Source organism: Tachysurus fulvidraco, chromosome 14 (genome assembly GCF_022655615.1).
Source record: "Tachysurus fulvidraco isolate hzauxx_2018 chromosome 14, HZAU_PFXX_2.0, whole genome shotgun sequence".
Lineage (NCBI taxonomy): Eukaryota > Metazoa > Chordata > Actinopteri > Siluriformes > Bagridae > Tachysurus > Tachysurus fulvidraco.
This window is the reverse complement of record NC_062531.1, coordinates 11,291,578-11,312,373: the sequence shown is the minus strand read 5'-3', so window position 1 is coordinate 11,312,373 and position 20,796 is coordinate 11,291,578. Positions and strand designations below refer to the sequence as shown.

General features: G+C 37.2%; 1 protein-coding gene across 2 annotated transcripts; it reads left to right on the top strand.

Moving 5' to 3' along the window:
- The first annotated feature begins 219 nt into the window (after positions 1-219).
- gnai3 (guanine nucleotide binding protein (G protein), alpha inhibiting activity polypeptide 3) lies at positions 220-20,254 on the top strand. 2 transcript variants are annotated; one of them, XM_047799926.1, is made up of 9 exons: positions 220-925; positions 9,379-9,421; positions 10,582-10,723; positions 10,807-10,964; positions 15,176-15,304; positions 15,417-15,546; positions 16,179-16,332; positions 17,743-17,952; positions 18,691-20,254. In XM_047799926.1, exons 1-8 carry the CDS (start codon positions 808-810, stop codon positions 17,931-17,933), a joined length of 1,065 nt encoding a protein of 354 aa, XP_047655882.1. In that variant the 5' UTR covers positions 220-807; the 3' UTR covers positions 17,934-17,952; positions 18,691-20,254. The 2 variants fall into 2 exon arrangements, with proteins under 2 accessions (XP_047655882.1, XP_027023080.1); XM_027167279.2 differs by having other exon boundaries at positions 230-925; positions 18,696-20,254.
- The last annotated feature ends 542 nt before the right edge of the window (positions 20,255-20,796 follow it).

Sequence of the window (20,796 nt, the reverse complement as noted above, 5' to 3'; positions counted from 1 at the left end):
ATGAATGAATGAATGAATGTGAATCTCTACAGTAGAGGGTGCAAATACACCAATTGCTCCCTCCTATGCCCAATATCATCACCAAGCACACAGTTCTGCTCCAGTTCTGCCAGTATGTGGACGTATTCAAACTCGTTTTATTTATAACATCTAAATATTTCGACATTTTGTCTGTTTGTGAAATATAGATAAGCGAATAGATGACGCCTGGTTGCTCTCATAGTGACTACATTTCCCAGCATGCATGTTCACCAGCCCCCTCTCTCGTGCAGAGCTGCATTTTTCCCCAGTCACCACGGATGAAGACTGAGCGCGCGCTTCAGCTTTTTACAACCTTTCCACCAACTTTGAGGAATTTCATAGTTGCTGCATTTTGTTTTTCGGCGAGTTGTTTTTAAAGAATACATTTTCAAGGATATTCTCATCCTGTGTTTATACTACAGCTCTTTACCGACGAGGTTTTATTTGGTAATCAGTGGTCACTTTTTTTTTGGTCAAAGAAACCTCCAGCTTTCTTTATCAGTGAAACACATGCAGTGTTTGGTCTTGCATAGAATTTCAACAAACCACTTTTTTGGAAGAGTTTGTTGTTTAAAACAAGTCGTTTTTTATTTCGCTGGATGGTAATTCGTGTCTTTCTCATGTGAGAATCTGTAGCGCCAACCAACGCCTTTGCTGTGTGAACCGTATGGTGTGAAGCACAAACACCAGCAGACAAATACAGCTCGGTGCGCCATCACTTTTTTTTTGGTCTAGCGTCGTTTCGGTTGTTTGTTGTTCAAAACAACAAACGGATTATATGTGAAGATGGGTTGCACCCTAAGCGCCGAGGATAAAGCCGCGATAGAGAGGAGCAAAATAATCGATAGGAACCTGCGGGAGGACGGAGAGAAAGCGTCCAGAGAAGTCAAACTGCTGCTGCTGGGTAAGCGTGTGCGTTTGGGCACAGTGAACACACCATTGATTCTCTTTTTTAACATGTACACGCGCGTCAGTAAATAATTGTTGCATGCACATAACATCTATGTGGATCTGGCTATCAGTTAGAAATAAAACGAGATCATTGGTCATTTGCGTGAGCGAACTATTGCAACATAATCTGGTCTTTGGGAGGTTTTGGGGTTTCAAAACACATCCATTCTTCTATTCAAACAAATAAGACAATTTGCAGAAGTATATTATACTCTGCATTTCTGGATGTTTAAATCTTATTGGCTTTTTTATGTATGTATGTATGTGTGTGTATATATATATATATATATATATATATATATATATATATATATATATATATATATATATATATATATATATATAAACCAGGAAGGAAAACATTAGATGCTTCTCTTGTTTCCCGGCTGAATGTAAGAGCAGTATATTGTTTCCCATGGTGTTGATTACAATGTAAACGAAGCTCATGGTTTATCAGGCAACTAGTGACTGAGACCCTTTCATTTTAATGGGATTTAGAGGTCTAGGATAATGAGTTTTTGGACCAGCCTGTGATTTTACCCCTTTTTTTCTTTTTTTTTTTAAATGTATTAAATTTTTTTCTATGTTTTTTATTTTTACTCGTTACATCTCGTTACATCTTCCTCATCATGTTTACATTGCACAGGTGATGCACACAATCTATTTTTTTTATGTCCCAGATGCCCAAAGTCAATATTACTTGTGAACAGTACTTTAATTGCCATGTAATGAACAAAAGTGTTACTGGTGATTTAATGGACCTTATGGACTTCTGAGATATTTAACTGTAAAGATCTTGCATTCTTGGGCTGTCTGTAAGTAAGAGAAAAGCTCAGCTAAAATGATACTCATGTTTGTTTAGTGAGACTTTACAATTCTATTATGATAGGAGTGAATATTACGACACAAATGTGAGTTTCATTTGTCCACTAATGATTTAATGTTTAATATTTTTATTTGACTTTAAAACAAGTTGAACCAAACTGAAGACTGACACTGAAAATTACACTGAAGACATACACTGAAAAAACAGTGTGTGAGGGAATGAACCATGCTCTTCCTTTTCATGTCACCCATGTGTATTTGTTTGTATGTCCTCAAATGAATAACACATGGATAGAAGTAGCCTGCTAAACCCCAAATTATAATAAAGGCCTATTTTGTAGGTCACCCTTCTTCTTCATAGGCCGTTATTTGAAAAACCACAAAAGCGCTATTTGGGTTAGCTTGGCTAAGTGTAAAGCTGAGAAGAAGGAAGACGAATCCGTTCTCTTAAAACAGAGCCAAAATGCTGTGAAAGCATCTAGTGTTCATATGAGACGCCTGTATATGAGAAGCATAAAGATTCTGATGTGTTTCTTGTGGTGTTTCTCGACCGTTTCGTCTGGGGACCTGCAGCACCACACTAAACACTGCAAGAAGTCTCTGAGGATTATTACTCAGATAGAATTTATTCAGACTTTGTTCCTCACATTTAGATTATGTAGATTAAATTCATAATTTAGACCAAATATAAGTGGTAGAAAAATGAAACATTGATTAACTAATCCATCAGGCAAGTGCAATCTCCAGGGTCTTACATTTTGGTTAACTAGAAACATAATTGGCCAAAACATTCCTGCATTGGGTTCAACTAGTAGTAAATACGCATGAATATAATGTAAGGGAAATTAATGTGTATATAAATTCCTTTGGAGATCTGTGTACAACTATTCTCTCCTGATAAAATGTCATGTTCATGACCACAACAGCTTTGAGCTATGAGGTGTGGTGTTCTCTCTGTGCATTAGGTGTAATATATTATTTGATTGAATACTGCATTTTCTTGTGCCTATACCCTGTGAGGTGACTGTGTCTCATATGCTGCACATTGTTTTGCTCAGTTTCATTTGAGTTTCCACATACATGCATTTATCTGAGTCTGAAAGGTTTGCCCATCATCAGTGCAAGCTAATAAATCCAGCAAAAATCATTTTCCATCGACCAGCTTCCCGGCTGATGCAGCAGTTGTTCCGAGTTAGACAAGTACCATATCTTGCCCTCTCTTCTCTGTACATTTTCTCATTAACGGATTATCATGTCTGGTAGCTAAAGAGTTAAGGCTCTGGAGTTACAGCCCCAGTACTGCTATGCTGTCACTGTTGGGCCCATGAGTGAGGCCCTTAATTCTCTCTGCTCCAGGGTGCTGTATCAAGGCTGGCCTTGTGCTCTGACCCCTTGTGCTATAAATGTGACAGGTAGGCAGAAGGCTTTCTTCTGTGTTGCTTTTCATGCAAAATGCATTTATTTATGATTACTAGACTTCCACAATGTACAGATTTCTTCACCAGGCTTTAAAAGTTCTTAAAATTCCACAGCTCCAAATTCCTACCTGATTTAAAAACAGGACACTGTGGGCTTTTCTTTCCAAATCCTTGTGCTCTTGTCTAAACTGTGAAGCTTACTGGAGCATGGAAGAGCGCTCGGTTTATACTCTGAATGCATGAAGTGGGGTGAGCTATTCAGCGAGCCCAATTTTGCACAGGCTGTTTAGCCCAGTATGCAGTGCGTAAAATAAAAGCCTCCCCCAAAAGCACAAACATTTATCCTGGGAAATGGAGGTTTAGCTGGACGAAGATCAGTTCTGTCGTGGGTAATGTGAAGGCTTTGGATTTGGGAGGCATCCCAATAGCACAGTAATTCTTTATTTAGCTCTGGTGTGTTGTTTGAACACTGTTAACACTTGCTAATCTCTACTAACAACAGCAGTGATGTTTGTGCAAACTAAATGGATCGCAGCCTATGGTTTTTTTTGTTTTTTTTTCGTTTGTTTGTTTGTTTTTTCTTTAGACTGCATCCGTTAATACAACTTTTGGGGATTGTTTCTCTCTTTTGTGCACCACACAGCTCTCCTGACATCAGCAGTTTCTGGTGTGCTGCTGCTCCGCAATCACTACTGGACTGGAGTTAATTCACATTTCTGAGTTTGTGTTTCTTTGTGTAGCTACATCCAGCTTTTAGAAAAAAAACCAAGGAGCCGAAATTTGCATTTTTAAGAGGTTGTACCTACATGTTATTGTAGCAGAATTTCTTCATCTTAAATCCAAACCTTTGTCCTTATCTTGACTAAAATCTGAGGAGGTTTTGCACAAACCAGTCACAAGGTAGTTTTAAAGCATGACATCTTCATCCTCGGCTATCATAATGCAGATTTAGCTCACTCAGCCCACATAGCTTTTATTCCTAAATGTGCATGCTTGAACAAAGTCTCGGCAACAATGAGAGTGAACACAGACTAGAAAGTTTAATCTTCTCTGATAACTTGCATGTTTGCACATGTGTAAATTCACCTACACTAAAACTACATCCACACACAGATGTGAGTATATTTGAGCATTTATGAAAGATGCTCATGTGGTTAAGGCTCTGGGGTGAAGTGCACGGTTCAAGCTGACACTGTTAGGTGTTTGAGCTGGGCCTTTAACCCTCACATCCTGACCTCAAAGTTCCTTTTTTTTGGTATGGGATAGACTTCACCATGAAGAACATCATGTTATTTATCAATAAACAGTAAATGGTAAACGTTGGCAAATTAGTCTTGTGTTAGTGGAATAAAACTGTCAAATCAAACAAAATCTAATTTTATTTGTCACATACATACAGAGTACAACATGAAGTGAAATGCTTTTAACGTCTGTCCGGTATTCAAGCATACATAAAAGCACACTATTAGCATATATAACTGTTTGGAATCTGCTGTTTATGTTAACGTATAAATGAATATTGTGCCCTGTTTCTTCCTTATACATTGTGCAGCTGGAGCAGTGGTGGCTCATGTGGTTAAGGCTCTGGGGTGAGGATCACGGTTCGAGCTGACACTGTTGGGCCCTTGAGCTGGGCCCTTAACCCTAAAACCCTAAAAAGCTGGAGGTATTGTCCCGGTTTTACTCCAACCTCGTCGTTTAATATTGAGGTTTAAATCGCCTTGTTTTGGTTACGTTTTCTTATCACCTTGTTTTGTCTAAGGCATGTGATACGTCTGCCATAAACACCTGCATTAAACAGCAACAAAAAAGCATACAGGAAAAGTCTCATGATACTGCTTTCCCACAGAAGACTGTTCAGATTTAACAGCAGTAATGAGATTTCTGTCTACTGCTGTGGCTGATGGGATGTTATTGCACTTTCAGGGATGCAGGCTTAAGGCTGTGGTAGACTGCATCGAATAATGCTGCACTGTAATAAGCCTCGGTGAAATCCTCAGCTGATCTTTATTATAGCAGGAGCCTGAACCACAATACAAATGCCACCACTGCTCAGCATGTAATTACAGGAGATATGCTGCGCTTCACACGCCCATGTGAACCGGTTTCAGATGCTTACAGAAATTGATGTGCAGTGACCACTGTGCTCGTTTACAGTAAGGCAACTGCGATGTCTTCCAGCTGTGCTGTGAGCAGGAATGATCTGTCTGTCACTTAGAGATAGATAGATGAAGATCTGAACTCATCTTTTTCGTTTTGGTTTTGTTGGACAGTAAAATCTCAGTGTTGGATCATGATTATGGTTCTATTTCTCACACAATCAGAGATAATCCTTTACATACACTGACAGAAAAGGCTCAATGAATTTGCTTCGTTCGAATGCATACGTCGGTTTCACGTGACTGAACAGACATTGACTTGACAATGTGGCTTGTTTTTGTTTCATCACATAGTTTCATCACAAAGCCTTGAACAAAATCAAACGCTGAGAATCAAACCAACACTGGTGTTTTACAACAGATTCATTTCCAATGTGTTACTCTACCTGCATTATTATACATGGTTTGCACTCATCTAAGTATATTTTTCTCATATTATGTTTTATTCGTAGTCTTCATTTTCATTATTGATTCTGTTTTATGACTCAGGCAGCCAAAAAGCATTTCACTACACGTCATACTGTGTATAGCTGTATCCTCGTGAGATTTCAGTGTAATTGTTTCCGTTTGTGATGCGTGAATTCATCAGAATTCGATCTAGTAATTAGAAATTCGATCTAGTAATTAGAAACGTAATTTATTATTATTATTATTATTATTATTTTTAAAATCAGAATGATCGTGTTTTCCTACCTGCTACCTGCTTTACACGTTCAGAACATCTGCAAGACAAGAGTCTTCATCACCACCTTTATTCCCCTTTCAATTCTTGGGTTAGCATGTAATCTTTGCTGAGTGACAGTTTATGTTAATTAGAAGTATTCACTTGTGTGCTGAACATGTAGCACTTTTTTTAATCACATACAGTTTCTGTATATACTTAGTCACTGAATAAGGATTGCAAAGGTAGCGCTCATAGTATTGTGCATAGAATTATTGCAATATATTATCAGTTAGATCAGTTGATCACCTGACCTACTGTTCTCTTTTCACTGCACCACAGCTACACTCAGTAATTAACTGGCACAGAGGCAGGACCGAAACTCAAAGCTCTGCAAGGCAGTGGTCTTGAGGTCTGCAGTTTTAAGCAACTATTGACACTCCTACTAGAAGCATGATGAACGCTGCTTTAGATGCGGTCTCTGCCTTGATACAATGCTATTGGCAAGAGATTTGTTTCTCCTCACATCTGGAATGGTGTTCCTGCTCCCTAGGTGTATGACCAGCCACAGTACTGTACATCTCAATCCTATCCTGGGAAGTGTCTATATAACACACACAGCTCCTATTTCTGGCATGTGATGCCCTGATGTGGTTCTTTTCCATGACTTATGGCAAAAATGTCGGCAAAGCGCCTTATGTTTTGGGTTAAACTCTAGGGGCTACATGTAATTTCACAATGAAGTAGTGATGGAAAACTTTTGCAGTGTAATAAACTAGTCATTGTGGTTACAGCTCAGTAGAATTCAAATTTTCCTTAGTGTAGAAAACACATTGACTGGGGTATTTCCCTTCATTTCCAGCTGGTTTGATTTTTACAAAAAAAAAAAATTTGATTTCACATTCTGCATTGATGCACAGATCATTTCAATGCAGTTCAATATACAATAATAATAATAAATACCAATACAAAATATTTTTATATTTCATTCGCGTTATAAAATAACGTTGGATAGTGAGTTTAAACTTTATTTCAAATCCTAATCTGGATAGATGCCCAGATTGTGCAATGTGAAGGTTTTTTTTTTTTTTTTGTAATACTCCTAGATCCGTTTTCCTTCCAGTCACAGCTTTTACAGAGCTGTGTTGTAATTTCAGCTGTCTCAATTCTGTGTGTTAATTTATGCTTTTGTTGTACATTTTGTGTGTGGAGTTTGCATGTTCTCTCCATGCTTCAGAGGTTTGAACTGATTGGCATCTCTGAATTGTCCATACTGTGCGAATGGGTGTGTGATTGTGTCTCATTTCCCCTGGGATAAGCTCAAGGCTGGGGAGGGATGGATGGGCTTTTAACAGGAAACCCAGAGATATGTCACTTTGTCATGTGCATGACAATCATGGCTGATGAGGTGCAAAGCTGGGAAGGTTATGTAATAAACATACACACAGATAGCCTTTTCTATAGAAGCTCAGCTTAAGAATTTCACCTCAATACTAAAATGTGCAGAGAGAGAGAAAAAGAGGAAACGATAAAAGTCCTCCAAGCATTGCTCCATCTTGCCTGAAGGACAGTTTAACAAAAGTGATCGCTACCCTAAAAATAATTGTGTTCTGCAAATAATGGTGATAAGTATAATGTCATAGGACTTGAATACTCAGACTGATGCAATAAACAGAAGTCTGTTATGTTCACGGGTAATTCTGTCAATTTAACCTTTTATATCAGGATTATTTTGAAAGCATATCTAGATTTTTTTCTTGGCAGGTGTTGTATTTTAATTTTTTTCCTGATTTACTCTTTTTGACTATTTAAGCAACAGTAAACGTCTTGCAGTTGCACAGCGGTTTTATAGACGTGGGTCAATCAGCTTTATTTTGTTTGGTTTGAAGTGTTTATGAAAAAATACTTTTTATCAGGGGAAGAACAGAAGATTTTGCTGGTTTATTTTTTAACACTCTGTACTCATAGCATCTAATAACATTAAGATTATATTAAATACAGTAAATCAGTAATATATAATACGCATAATCTGTCATTCGTACACATCTACGTAGTGGAAAAAATGTAGCTACTATTGTCTGTAAGAGTAAAAAAGAATATTGAAAGGCTGAGAATTGTGATTTCCGTTCTAAGCCGAAATATAGATTTCTGTTTCATCAACAATCATGCAGTAGTTTAGTCTAGCAATACCAATATTTTTTTTCTCCTTTAATTAATCTTATTGGTCTGTTTTTTGTCTTTATTACATTGTGAAGTATGTGGCAGTGCGTAAGCTTTAGCTCACTGTATGAGTTGTTGTATGTGTTTAACAGAAAAAGTGAATAACTAGAATGCAGCAATTATTTTGAAAGTGCATGTTTAGTGACGACTTTTTTTTTTTTTTGACACCCGTTTTTTTCCCTCTCCTCTCGTTACTGGTGCTTTACTGTGTCAGTATCTGGTCATGTAGCTGGTCATCTTAAACTGTAGGCTACTCATGTTTCAAATACCCTTAAAATCCCTGTGAGCCATTGATGATATTAGTGATATGACACATATGTCATGATACTTGAAATGTAAATGATACACACTATGCATCACAATGTAAAGGCAACCAGCAAAACAACAGTTTTGCCATTTAAAAAAAGAAAACAGGCATTAATGATGCTGTTAATGCACCATGACAATTAAACGCAAAATAAAACATAAGAGAACAAAATCTATGCAAATATATGCTCTGCTGTAGTCAGTCAACAAAGTGTTAAGTAATTGTTTTGTTTTGTTTTGAATTAAAATGTTGATGCTGATAAAGTAACGTGCTGTTAAACTGTACTCTAAATGGCCCCGTTATTTGCCAGCGGATGTTCAGTTTACACATCGATAATGATAGTTCCACAAATAACCACAGCATGAAGCTGCACATGCCTCACAGGCCTACAGAATGCCAGGACCCTACTCCAAAGCCCCCACGCATCACCAATATGCTAAAAGCTTGTTTGTCAAATCTGTCCCTTCTTGATGGTTTTTAGAGTGAGTCATTAGACCTGGTTTCTAAAAAGCATCGCACTATCTCTGTCATATCCTCAGGAACTGCAGGGTTAAGGATCCAAACATCAGAGGAACCTTTCATGTGCCTGGCATTTAATCTTGGTGAATGGCAATCATCACCTAAAATAGTTCTCCTGCTCATGCTGGGCTTGTGATGTTGTGGGTCGAGCTCAAAGATCATATTCATTTGTGGCAAACCTTGTACTCTGCATGTGATCCAGACCTCTGGGGTTTTATTTTGTTTATTGAGCTAGATTTCAAAACCTTTTGTGTGATTATTTTTTTCTTTCCTTTCCCCCCTTTTCTTATGTTCCAGGTGCTGGTGAATCAGGGAAAAGCACAATAGTGAAGCAGATGAAGTAAGTCTTGTCTGTAGATCTATGTATTAGTCTTGATTGATGGATTTCTTCATCTCTACACAATAATTTCCAAAACAAATCTAGCGACATTTTCTCCAAATGCATCATATTAACAGACTTGCCAAACTTTACACAATTTATCACAGGAGTGCTGTAATTTTGCATTGAAGTGCTTTAGTAGACTAGTAATATGTGTGTGTGTGTATGTGTGTGTGTGTGTGTGTGTGTTTATATATATATATATATATATATATATATATATATATATATATATATATATATATATATATATATAAACACATGTATACATATACGTGTGTGTGTGTGTGTGTATATATATATACATACATACATACATACATACATACACACACACACACACACACACATATATGCATATATGTGTGTATATATATATATATATATATATATATCACACGTGTGTGGGTGTGTGTTTTACTCATTAATATTTTTAATATTTGACCCTGATCAAGTCAAGCAGCTCCTGACTTCCCCACAATATTATTACACCCTCTTCTACTACCTTTAAGCCTGAATTGGGCGAAAAGTTAATTTCCCTGTATTTTATATTCAGGGCAATTGTTGCTGGATGATTAAATTGCAAGCCAAACTAATATGCTACATGGCTGCTATGAATAATTACATATGTGGCAGGTCAAAAATTCCCACGGGTTTGTTCATCTCTGTTCTGTTACAGTCACAATTGCTGTATTAATTTATATAAATAATAAGAATTTGGTTTTCTAAAATGTGAATTGAGAAATGCTGCTGATGTAAGTGATTAATTTGTCCACTCCCTGAATATTGCTAAAATTCACCTAAGCCTTCATGTCTGTAATGAGTGTTGGATGAGTGTTGACATTTTCCTTCAGTATATTCATTTAACACACAGTCGAATAGCCAGAAGGAAAATCGTTAATATTTTTAATTGACTCTGCATTTCCTTTATGTCTTGTACACTCTAGTCTTCTGTCTGTGTGTATAAATAATGCACATTACACATTGTGTTAAAATGTTTTGAGTCAAGAAATTTTTCAGATGTATTGCTGGAGCTCTCAGCTCTAGTTCCGCAGTTAAGAAAGGACGGTATATTCGGGATTAAATCCTCACCTAACCATTGGTTAATGGTTTCCTGTCAGGATCATACACGAAGATGGCTACTCAGAAGAAGAGTGCAAGCAGTATAAAGTGGTGGTGTACAGCAACACCATCCAGTCAATTATTGCCATCATAAGAGCTATGGGTCGTTTAAAGATTGACTTCGGCGACCCAGCAAGAGCTGTGAGTTTCTCACGTATTTGCAACAAAAAAAAATTATTCACGCAGGGACTGTATTGCTTTTTGACTATGTATTTGGTCTCCAGGACGACGCCCGGCAGTTGTTTGTGCTGGCTGGAACAGCGGAGGAAGGGGTCATGACCCCTGAGCTGGCTGGTGTCATCCGCAGGCTTTGGAGAGACAACGGAGTCCAGAGCTGCTTCACCAGGTCCCGAGAGTATCAGCTAAACGATTCGGCCTCCTAGTAAGAACACACACTTAAACACAGAAACGTCGCTGTTATCAGCAGTTATATGAATGTGTCTCTTTCTTATCCTACAGAGCAGGAGGCATTCAAGTCAAATATGTGATGGCTTAGCTACGTACACTGGCCAAATGGAGAGAGTTAACTTTTAAGGCGTTGGTGGATATTAATAGGACACGTCACTTTGAAGTGGTTATGTTTTGTTTCACATTGGAGCTTCACTCTACCACTTTTGACTAACACCACAATCTAGGAACATGTGATTTGAAACTGACGCAGAGAATAAACACATTCTTCTCTGTCCAGTCAAAAAAAAAGTCATCACTTTGCTAGTTTGACCATAAAGGGTAAAGAGAATATAAAATCTGTAAACCTCTGTGTAACTTTTCCTTTTGTCAGTTAGATAACTGTGATTGGCCACAACACAGTTTTTCTGAAACACAGCTTTGAAACACTGAAATAGGCTACAAACTCAGCTTTGGATGATTGACCGCAGTATTGAAAATTGACGATAGATTCCAAATATTGCAACTCTAGTCATCTGACTGAAAACACATTTAAGTATGTTGTGTCTTGTAATATGTTTCCTTTTCTATTTTGCATCCTATATAAACCTTAATAACCTGCTATGTGACCACAGAGTATGCGTAACAGAACATTTTCCTTAGTTGCAGCTACATTACCTTTACGTCACATTTAGTTCCAGTCCTGATTTAAATTTTTGCGACATTCCGGACCTTGTTTGGGGATAACGACCTAAATGTTTGCTATTGTGACTCAATTACAGCTCTATCACAACTAGCTTCTGGTGAACACCGTAACGTGTATGCGACACATTACATACATGTCTGACCAAGCCCTTTCTTCACTCTTTCCTTCGAGTGATACTTTGACAATCAACGATAGTTAGGAGGCTTAATAGGACAATGGCATACTGCACACAATCTTACAAGCCTTCTACAAAAGGCACAAAACAGATAGGCTCGATACACTGACGTCATGCTTGAATGTATCAATGTGTTAAGGCAAGTTATCTGAGCGTGTGGAGATGTAACTGAGTATTAGGAAAAGAAAAGGGCCTTTCCCCCCCTGGATTTCACAAGTCTATAATTTTTCACATTTTCTTATTCTTATTTCTTAATGACTTTATTTTTCAGCCTTGTAAAAATAGAACCTGTGCTGCAGTGACCTGTTACAGTAATGTGTTCTTTTTATACATTTCAGAGCTTAGATAAAACTTAACCCTTCTCTCTTTTTCTTCCGACAGCGGTCTATTTCTCCTTTTTCCCTTTTTCAGTCCTTTACTAATATGAACCTAAAACGCATTTTAGAACAACCTTTATTGCTTTCTAGGTTCTAAGCATTATTTAGCATTATCGTTTGTGTTGTGGTTTAGATAATGAGTGTCTCTCTCTAAAAATGGAAGAGGTGGCACTATGGTTTTATCTGAAATCACAACCGTATTGTGTCTTTCTATAACGTTTGTTTAAATATGACGTCCGTCGATGACACGTGTGCGGTTTTAATCGGCTACATAAGAGACGATCGGTTGTGAGTGAAGGGAAACCTGAGTGCCTAGGTCCTGGAATAAGAATGTGGATGTTCGAATTGTTTACTTGTTGAGACACGACTTTGTAGTAAGGAGTTCCTCAGGTAGTCTGTGACAAGCTTTGTCTTGCTCTTCTGATTCCTGATTGCATGCTGCTGAATGAAATGTTACGCTCAGGAGGCCTTTGAGCTTTCTGAGCTGCATTCCAGCGCTGTTCTCTTTGGCTCTTCACTGAGCTTGTGTGACTCACCCTGGTTTGTTCTTCTGGTTTGAAAATTCCAGTAGATTCCAGTGATGGAAATTAGAGGAGACCAGGTCTAACCACCAACTACATTTATATATTTCTTCATATACCCAAGCCAAGTTTATATCAGAAAGATTATTGGAAGTGTAACGTAAAAGCAGGAGCTGTTTCACAAGGCACATTCTTTACTCTGGCATCGTATCAGTGACGCTTTGGGCTTTGGCATTGTTTTTGCACTCAAGTCATTACCCAAAGACCGCCGTCTTTCTCTCTCCTGTTGCACACATTAACCTTGTAATATTTGCAATTTATCCTATTTTTAGTATGATATATATATATGCGCTGTGGTCTGTGTGTGTCTGCATAATTACAATTTTACAAATAAATATATAATATTTTATATATTATACTATTTTACATATTATAAACTATATAATTGTAAAAAATATAGTTATATAGTTTATCGTGTGTGTGTGTAAACTATATAATTGTATAATCTAATAATAATAATAATAATAATAATAAATATCAATTATTATTATTGTGTTATCTTGGGTACTGTGTAAAATAATTTTATCATGGGAAAATTTAATATCTATGTTCATGCAAGGGCAAAGTTCATGCAAATTTATAGAACACAGCCATTTTGATAAAAACGCATTGAACAATGCTCCGAAAAATAAGCGAGTGCTGTTTCTTGGCGAGGAAATTCAGAGCACACAGGATTCTTTTAATGTGTTGTATTTATTATTATCATAGATTTAATTTTTTCACAAATTCTTGAGTAACATCTGTAGTTATGAATTAATCAAAGCTTCTTGCACTAATTACAATTGAATCATCAACACTGAAGCATTGTTTATGGCTGTTCTAAAAAACAATCAGTGTGGATTTGGATATTTGACGTACAGATGAGTTACACGTTTTCTTTCTTTCTGAAGAACAAAAGAAACAGACCAGTTGATTACATTTGCGGAGATATTTGCCATCCCGAAAGCAGGTCATGGATTTAGCGTTGTTTGGCGCCAGGTTGATGTAAACTTGAAAATGAGTGTGCAAACAGTAAAAGCACCACCGAAGAACTATAATTATTGCTGTAGCAACAAAACCAATTTCTTATCAGATTTTATATTTGTAAATTTATTTTGCTTTTGATATCGAAAACAGAATTATCGCCAGTTTAGTGCCAGAGATCAGTGTAAGTTACAGTGTTAAGCACTGTTTTTTATTGTAAAAAAATGTAATGAAATATTTGTTGATTTTCACATAAATATTTGATGGTTAAAAATATTTGTCTATTTTATGGCTGTTCTTCACCTACCTGTGCTTTACCAACTCTAGACTGTTGCGAGGTAAATACAAATGTAATCCTTCTGGGAGCTTTTTGGAGTCCTTGCGATGTTTTGTGACTTGTGTTATTGTGGTAGTTGTTTGAGATTGTTTGCTGGATATTGATTGTGCAAGAGCTCCAACAGGCTACAGCTTGAGCAGTGGCATTCCTCTGGTCCTGAGGTGAAAAATCTTTCCCTTTGCTTCTGATGTATTTTATTATAGGAAATTTGTATGTTCTTTGGCACTGTATTTAAGTGATGTGATGTGACGTGCCTGTGCTCCAGGTGTGTGTCTCTTAATGGAGTGATGTAGCTTTAGGAATGCTGGCACTGGCCATTTCATCTGTGCGCACTAGTATAGATTTAAAAAACGATTCTTTCTTTGTGAGTTTTTCCTTTTTCTGAATTGTATTGTGACCCTGCTCATGAGAAGCACTGTATAAGACCATTAATAATCACCGGTGTATACATTTTGGCATATGTCCTTATTCATAGCGACATTTATCAAATGTTGATAGCGTATCAAATAGCTGGGGTGGTATTTGAACACACAACCTTAGAATCCATAGTCCTTCATCATAACCACTGACCCCTCACATCACTAATCCAGACACCAAGAACAAGCAAAAGTCACATCTGTGCCTTAACATTTTATTCATAGGTGTCCACCAAAGCTTTGAATTGGCATCTGTGTAGCATTTTTGTTCATTTTAGCTTTGTGATCTACCACGTTATTGGAACTTCAGCATGATCGGGTCATCCCGACTCCCATCACCTGCTGTACTACACACATCATATAACTGCTGACATTTTCTAAATGGCACAAGCACAGTGTGCTACAAGAGATTAATAACACTAAACTCATTAGTTTCCATTAAATTGTACTAGCTTACTGTCTCACTTTTATGTTCCATTTTCTTCAACCTACCTTTTTTCCAGGAAACCAAACCAATTTATCTTCTACTGATGTTTGTGGTGATGACGATATAATTGCAGCAGTGTGTAGTTTGAAGTCTACAAGTTTAATCATACTGTATTCATTTGATCTATGCCTTTTGAATAAAAATGCTTGCTTTGTCTATTTTAGTTATCTGAATGATCTGGAGAGGATATCCCAACAGGGCTACATGCCCACACAGCAAGATGTGCTGAGGACTCGAGTGAAGACCACAGGCATTGTGGAAACTCACTTTACCTTTAAAGACCTCTACTTCAAGTTAGTAAATCCTTCCACCTTCTTCTCATTGCTTTTCACTTACCACACAAACTGTAACCATATGAAGAGTTGAAGTGCATGTTGATTAGTATCTGTACGTGTGTGTGTACAGGATGTTTGATGTGGGTGGCCAGCGCTCGGAGAGGAAAAAATGGATTCACTGCTTCGAGGGTGTCACAGCTATTATCTTCTGTGTAGCCCTGAGTGATTACGACCTAGTGCTGGCTGAGGATGAAGAGATGGTGCGCATGCTTCTATATGACCTTACTGTACTTCATACACTCATGATCTAAACTCATTTCTGCAGTTCTCAGATAGTTTGCAACATACAGTATAGTCTTGAGGTGTTGAATCTTCTCCAGAAAGGGCTGGTGTTAGTGTAGGCTTTCATCCTAATCATGACGGAGACGCATCTGATCCCAGTCGTTTATCAGTTGGATTTCAGTTGACTCGGGTGTGGCTTCTGCACCAGCTCTTTCCTGATAAGATTGGACATGTTGTTGGAGACTATTCTGACATTTAGCTGTCTAAAGGCCACAAATTATTACTGAATTTCTCATCTACCACCTCTATTTTGATTGATCCCTGATGTACGATTTATAAAACTGATGTGGGAATTAAATCTTGCTCAGTCTTGCACACATTAACTGGTCTATGCTAATATTCTCTCTTTGTGGATGTTTTACATAATCATATTCTATTGCTTACATAAATAATTGGTCTCTTGAAGATTGAAAAAATACCATGTTATTCATTTGGCCTGTAAGAAACCAGTCAACACCTTAGTGTGTCACATAGCGCAGTTAGACATTGTGCAAGAACTTCATGCAGGACTAGTCATGCATTTCACAACATCCTACATTTGTGTCCACAGAACCGCATGCATGAAAGCATGAAGCTGTTTGACAGCATCTGCAACAATAAGTGGTTCACCGACACCTCCATCATCCTCTTCCTCAATAAGAAGGACCTGTTTGAGGAGAAGATCAAGAGGAGTCCTCTCACCATCTGTTACCCCGAATACTCGGGTGAGCAGAGGCATTGAAAACATCTTTAGACTTGTGGGCAGCTATTTTTCAAGGCGTTGTCAATAATAACAGCAAGCTTTAAGTAAGGAATAAAACAGGTCTGTAACTATAGCAACTATAGACAGTTGTTCTCTCCTATAGCCCAGACTCCTAGATTCTGTCTTGCATTTAAGATGTCAAGAGGGACAAAACCCCAACAACACCACAGCTTGTCATGTCACAAAGTATCCACAAAGCACAAGGTCCTCGGTCCTGTCTTTCTTAAATAAATCTATTTACAGAAAATAGCCATAATTATGTTTTTAATCTATTGATTATTAAGCGCATGTAATGCGGTTTGCTTCTACACAAGTAGCTGGTGCTGTAAAAAATAATAGCTTATTAGTACAGTTAAATTATTTTTGTTCAATTTCTTCGTACAGCCCTAGCTGCTGCTATTTTCTATCTAATCAGAATATTAAAATGCTAAACAGGAAATATTTATTACTTCTGAGAAGGTCTTTCTGTGAAGATTTTCCATATACTCATAACTTTTTTAATACAATATACCGTCATTTTATTTAATACATTCTTTTTTTTTTGGAAGTGTTGAGGCTCAATTTATTGTTTATACATAACATTGTTCCCCAGACAGTGATTTAATATTTGGTTAACAGTAACCTTTAGTCGACATTTTCTCCAGTAGGACTCCTTACTATGCCAGAAAATACCAGTGTGTTTTGCGGATCAAAGTTTCCTTAAGTAAGCTGCATTCCACGCAATCATTTCTGAAATCAATCGCCCACCAGCGCCTGTGTTTCCGACGATCCTAACAAAACTCTCATTCTGGTCATTTTCCCTTTAATGAACCGTTTTCAAAACACTGCTGTTCTGCCAGGACTGAAGAAATAGATTTATAGCTTGCTGGATTTAATGAAATGGAGGGTTTTGTCTGTCCATGGTCAGGCTTCCACCCTGGGTGTCATTAAAATGTTACCAGGGCTTCATTGTGCAGCGGAAAAATAACCGTATCTGCTAGTCGTCATCCGTCATCCTAAAATGGAAGTGTGTAAGGGAGACGCTTGAACCTTTCACTTTGTCTTTGTAAACATGAAAGATTTATTGAAGTTTATCCACCTCCAATGTATTTTTAAACGCACTCAAGTCTGTGAAACGGGACATCGTTTAGAGGGCGGATACGACATTTGCCCGTGTTTTGAAATGTATTTGTGATTATTGCAAATGTTCCCTGATCAGTTCGCTCATCAATGGTTCGAATACATGCTATAGCATTTTGCTCTGCTTCTTCTTCGAAATTGTAATCTCTGCAAATGTTCGATGTTGTTCCACATTGCGTACCCATTTGCATCATGATTGCACTGTCTCTCTCCTCGTGACACTGACTGAGAACTCCTGGGCATCTTTATTAAGGTTCCAACACATACGAAGAGGCAGCAGCTTACATCCAGTGCCAGTTTGAGGATTTAAACAGGCGAAAGGACACCAAGGAGATATACACCCACTTTACCTGTGCCACAGACACCAAGAACGTACAGTTTGTCTTCGATGCAGTCACAGATGTCATCATCAAGAACAACCTGATTGAGTGTGGACTCTACTGAAGCGTGTTTGTTTCCAAAGGTAGGCTCATCATTGGGGTAATGTGGGCAATTCTTATTATTAATAATAATGTGTTTATATTAATCTTGCTAACACAATATTATTAGTATTTTAATAAATATATTATTTACACAGCAATCCTTGTTGGTCTAAGGCCAAAATTGTGCATTGTGTATGTCTAGTTTTGCCATAGGTTCTTCAAAGGTGCCAATAATTCTGGAACTGACTAACTGGAAGCAGTTTAGATTAGATTAGATTAGATTAGATTCATGTGCAAAACAGCATGTTGTGTATATGGTGTATAGTGTGTATACATGTCGCTATGGTTACAACAACCTACCTGCCACTCAAGTAAATGTAATTATAGTCAGATACACAGGTGTGTGTGCATGGGGCTGGTTATTATTCCCACCCTAAAGGAATTGTGACCAATCCTGCCTAATCATGCAGACATTCTTGACACGTACATACACACTCCCACCTGTATGAGAGTCCGCCCCACTGGCTCAGTACTTACCAACATGAAATGAGGCTGTGCTACATGATGAACTTTTCCACTGTGAAAGATCTTGTAGATTTTACTCCATGTACCTCACTGCAGTAAATGAAGTACCATCTGAGTTATCATCAGTTACACTGTGTATAGTTTCATTATAGCTCCCGCAGACCTGTAGGGACTATACATCTCTACAGGGGTATACAGCTCTTTATCACAGAATTTAAATGACTGACTGTCCTGTCCTCATTTCTGTCACTCAATGTAGTGGGACTAAGGAGCAACGGATCTCTTTGTCGCTGCCTGTAGTGGATTCCAGTCATCGGGGGGAAATGACAAGACGCACCATGGTTCTACCACACTGCGTGCACACCGTTGTTCTTACTGTGCATTTTGGAGAAACTCTCTTAACTTCTTTATTGGCGGTATTATCCTTTGTCTTTCTTGACTTCTCCAGCACGTCCGAGAGAGGTCAAGAGGGATGACCGTGTTCTGTCCATGGTGAAATTACAGTTCATTCAAGTTGCTGTTTGACTGGTAATTCTTTCAACTCTTACAGTAAAAAAAATACATATATATTTCTATGCACACACCAGAATCATAAACGGTTGAGATGCATCTTGCCATAAGAGGACTTTCTGACCAACTTCCTCTACATAACTGTGATTTCTTTGGCAAACTGAATTTTTAACTTTCTCTGGTTAGATTTATAGGTAAATTATTGATATTCAGATACTTTTTAGTTCTTTGTCTTTTTTCACTATCACAAGTTCATTGAAACAAGACAAATGAAGGTGCATAATTTAGAGAATTTTCACACACCTTTAGCTGTTTAGTTTCCAGATCAGAGGTGCAATATCGATTGTAGTTGCTTTATAACCAAAAAGAAAGGTGAACAATAGATAAATACTTCAGCTTATTTCTTCTATCCTTCTTTCTCTCTCTTTTTAATGTGGACCACTACATAACACCTTTTTGTTCTTTACGTGTGTATGAACTATTATTGAGTAATAAATTCATGACTGCATGCAAATGAAACTAATGACTGGGTCAAGAACACTTTTTGCTAATAAATGTTGTAGAAATCGTGGCTTTCCTGCATGGAGGCTAAATATACATTCACTGCTTTATATTTTGAAGGTTTTGTTGCTTGGACATTAAAAAAAATGTAGATAGGCTTTAATCTCAATGACTGGTTTACTAAGTGTGTAAATATACATGGTTTTTTTTTGTTTTTGTTTTTTTTACATGAATCTAACTTTCTTTTTTTTTTTATTGTTATTATTATTAAATGCTCCTTTTTAGAAATATCATAGAGTGTCTGAAAACCGCAATGGTGATCTGTGACTGACAAACATAAGACTTGTTTGTCAGCTTGATCTGCTTTAGTTCACACATTTCTGCTCTTAATTTTAAACATTCGGAAATGTCGAACTTTTGAAGTAATGTTAATTGTTAACCTACAGTTAAAGCCTCAGTTGAATTTTTAACCCTCACTGTAAAAATGTATAATTCTTGCTAAGATCTTATTAAGGGCTGTTGGATGTTACTATGTTAATCATTGGGTTTTTGTCTTATAAAACAAACCGATATCATCATGGGGCATTTTGTAATTTGTTCTTGGTTTAATTGTTGTTTCTTCATTTCTCCAGCACAGTGTTATGCAGTGTATAAAAGTATTATCCATATCCAGCAACGTGTCTCATTTTTCCCTGGGTCCGTTTATGCCTTGCTTGTGTAATACTTTTGTTTCCTGCTTGAAATTTTTTTTTTGTTTTGTTTTCTGTACTGGGTCACTAATATCTATTAAAGCACACAGAAACCGAATCAACAAGCTGTTTCAAGATTTGTATTTTTTATTTTAATTTTTTTTACACCAAACCAGAAATATATATGTAATTGTCCTTTCTTTGTGGATATTATAACGGAGACTGATGTGCCTGGTCTATGCTACTGCTCTAAAATATAGAAGTACATGAAATCTCTACAGCTTTAATTGTTAGCAAAACTAGCAAACATAATATAGTAATTCTGTTGATTATATTATAATACATAGTAACTGAAGTTTGTCCCTGTTGAGAAAAATACACAATTTTGCTAGTGTTTTAAGGTTCAGATAGTATTTTATATACAATTCATGCTTTTCTGTCTAGTTATGTTATTAAAAAAATACTGGTGGATAATTAAATTAAAGACTGTCATATAAAATGTATTCTGTGTTTATTAAGATTACACCAAAAGCCAGTGGAATTAATGCACATCTTTATTTCATGTTCCTACATTTTAAGTCCAGAACATCTTCACAATATAATTACATTCCAGCCCCACAGACCTCTAGATTGTCTTGGTACTCGTTTTCATAATTAGAT

Coding starts and splice junctions, on each gene's coding strand:
- gnai3 (XM_047799926.1), top strand. CDS start 808: ATGGGTTGCACCCTAAGCGCCGAGGATAAAGCCGCGATAGAGAGGAGC. Junction 9,422..10,581: donor ACAATAGTGAAGCAGATGAA/GTAAGTCTTGTC, acceptor GTTTCCTGTCAG/GATCATACACGAAGATGGCT. Junction 10,965..15,175: donor CTAAACGATTCGGCCTCCTA/GTAAGAACACAC, acceptor TGTCTATTTTAG/TTATCTGAATGATCTGGAGA.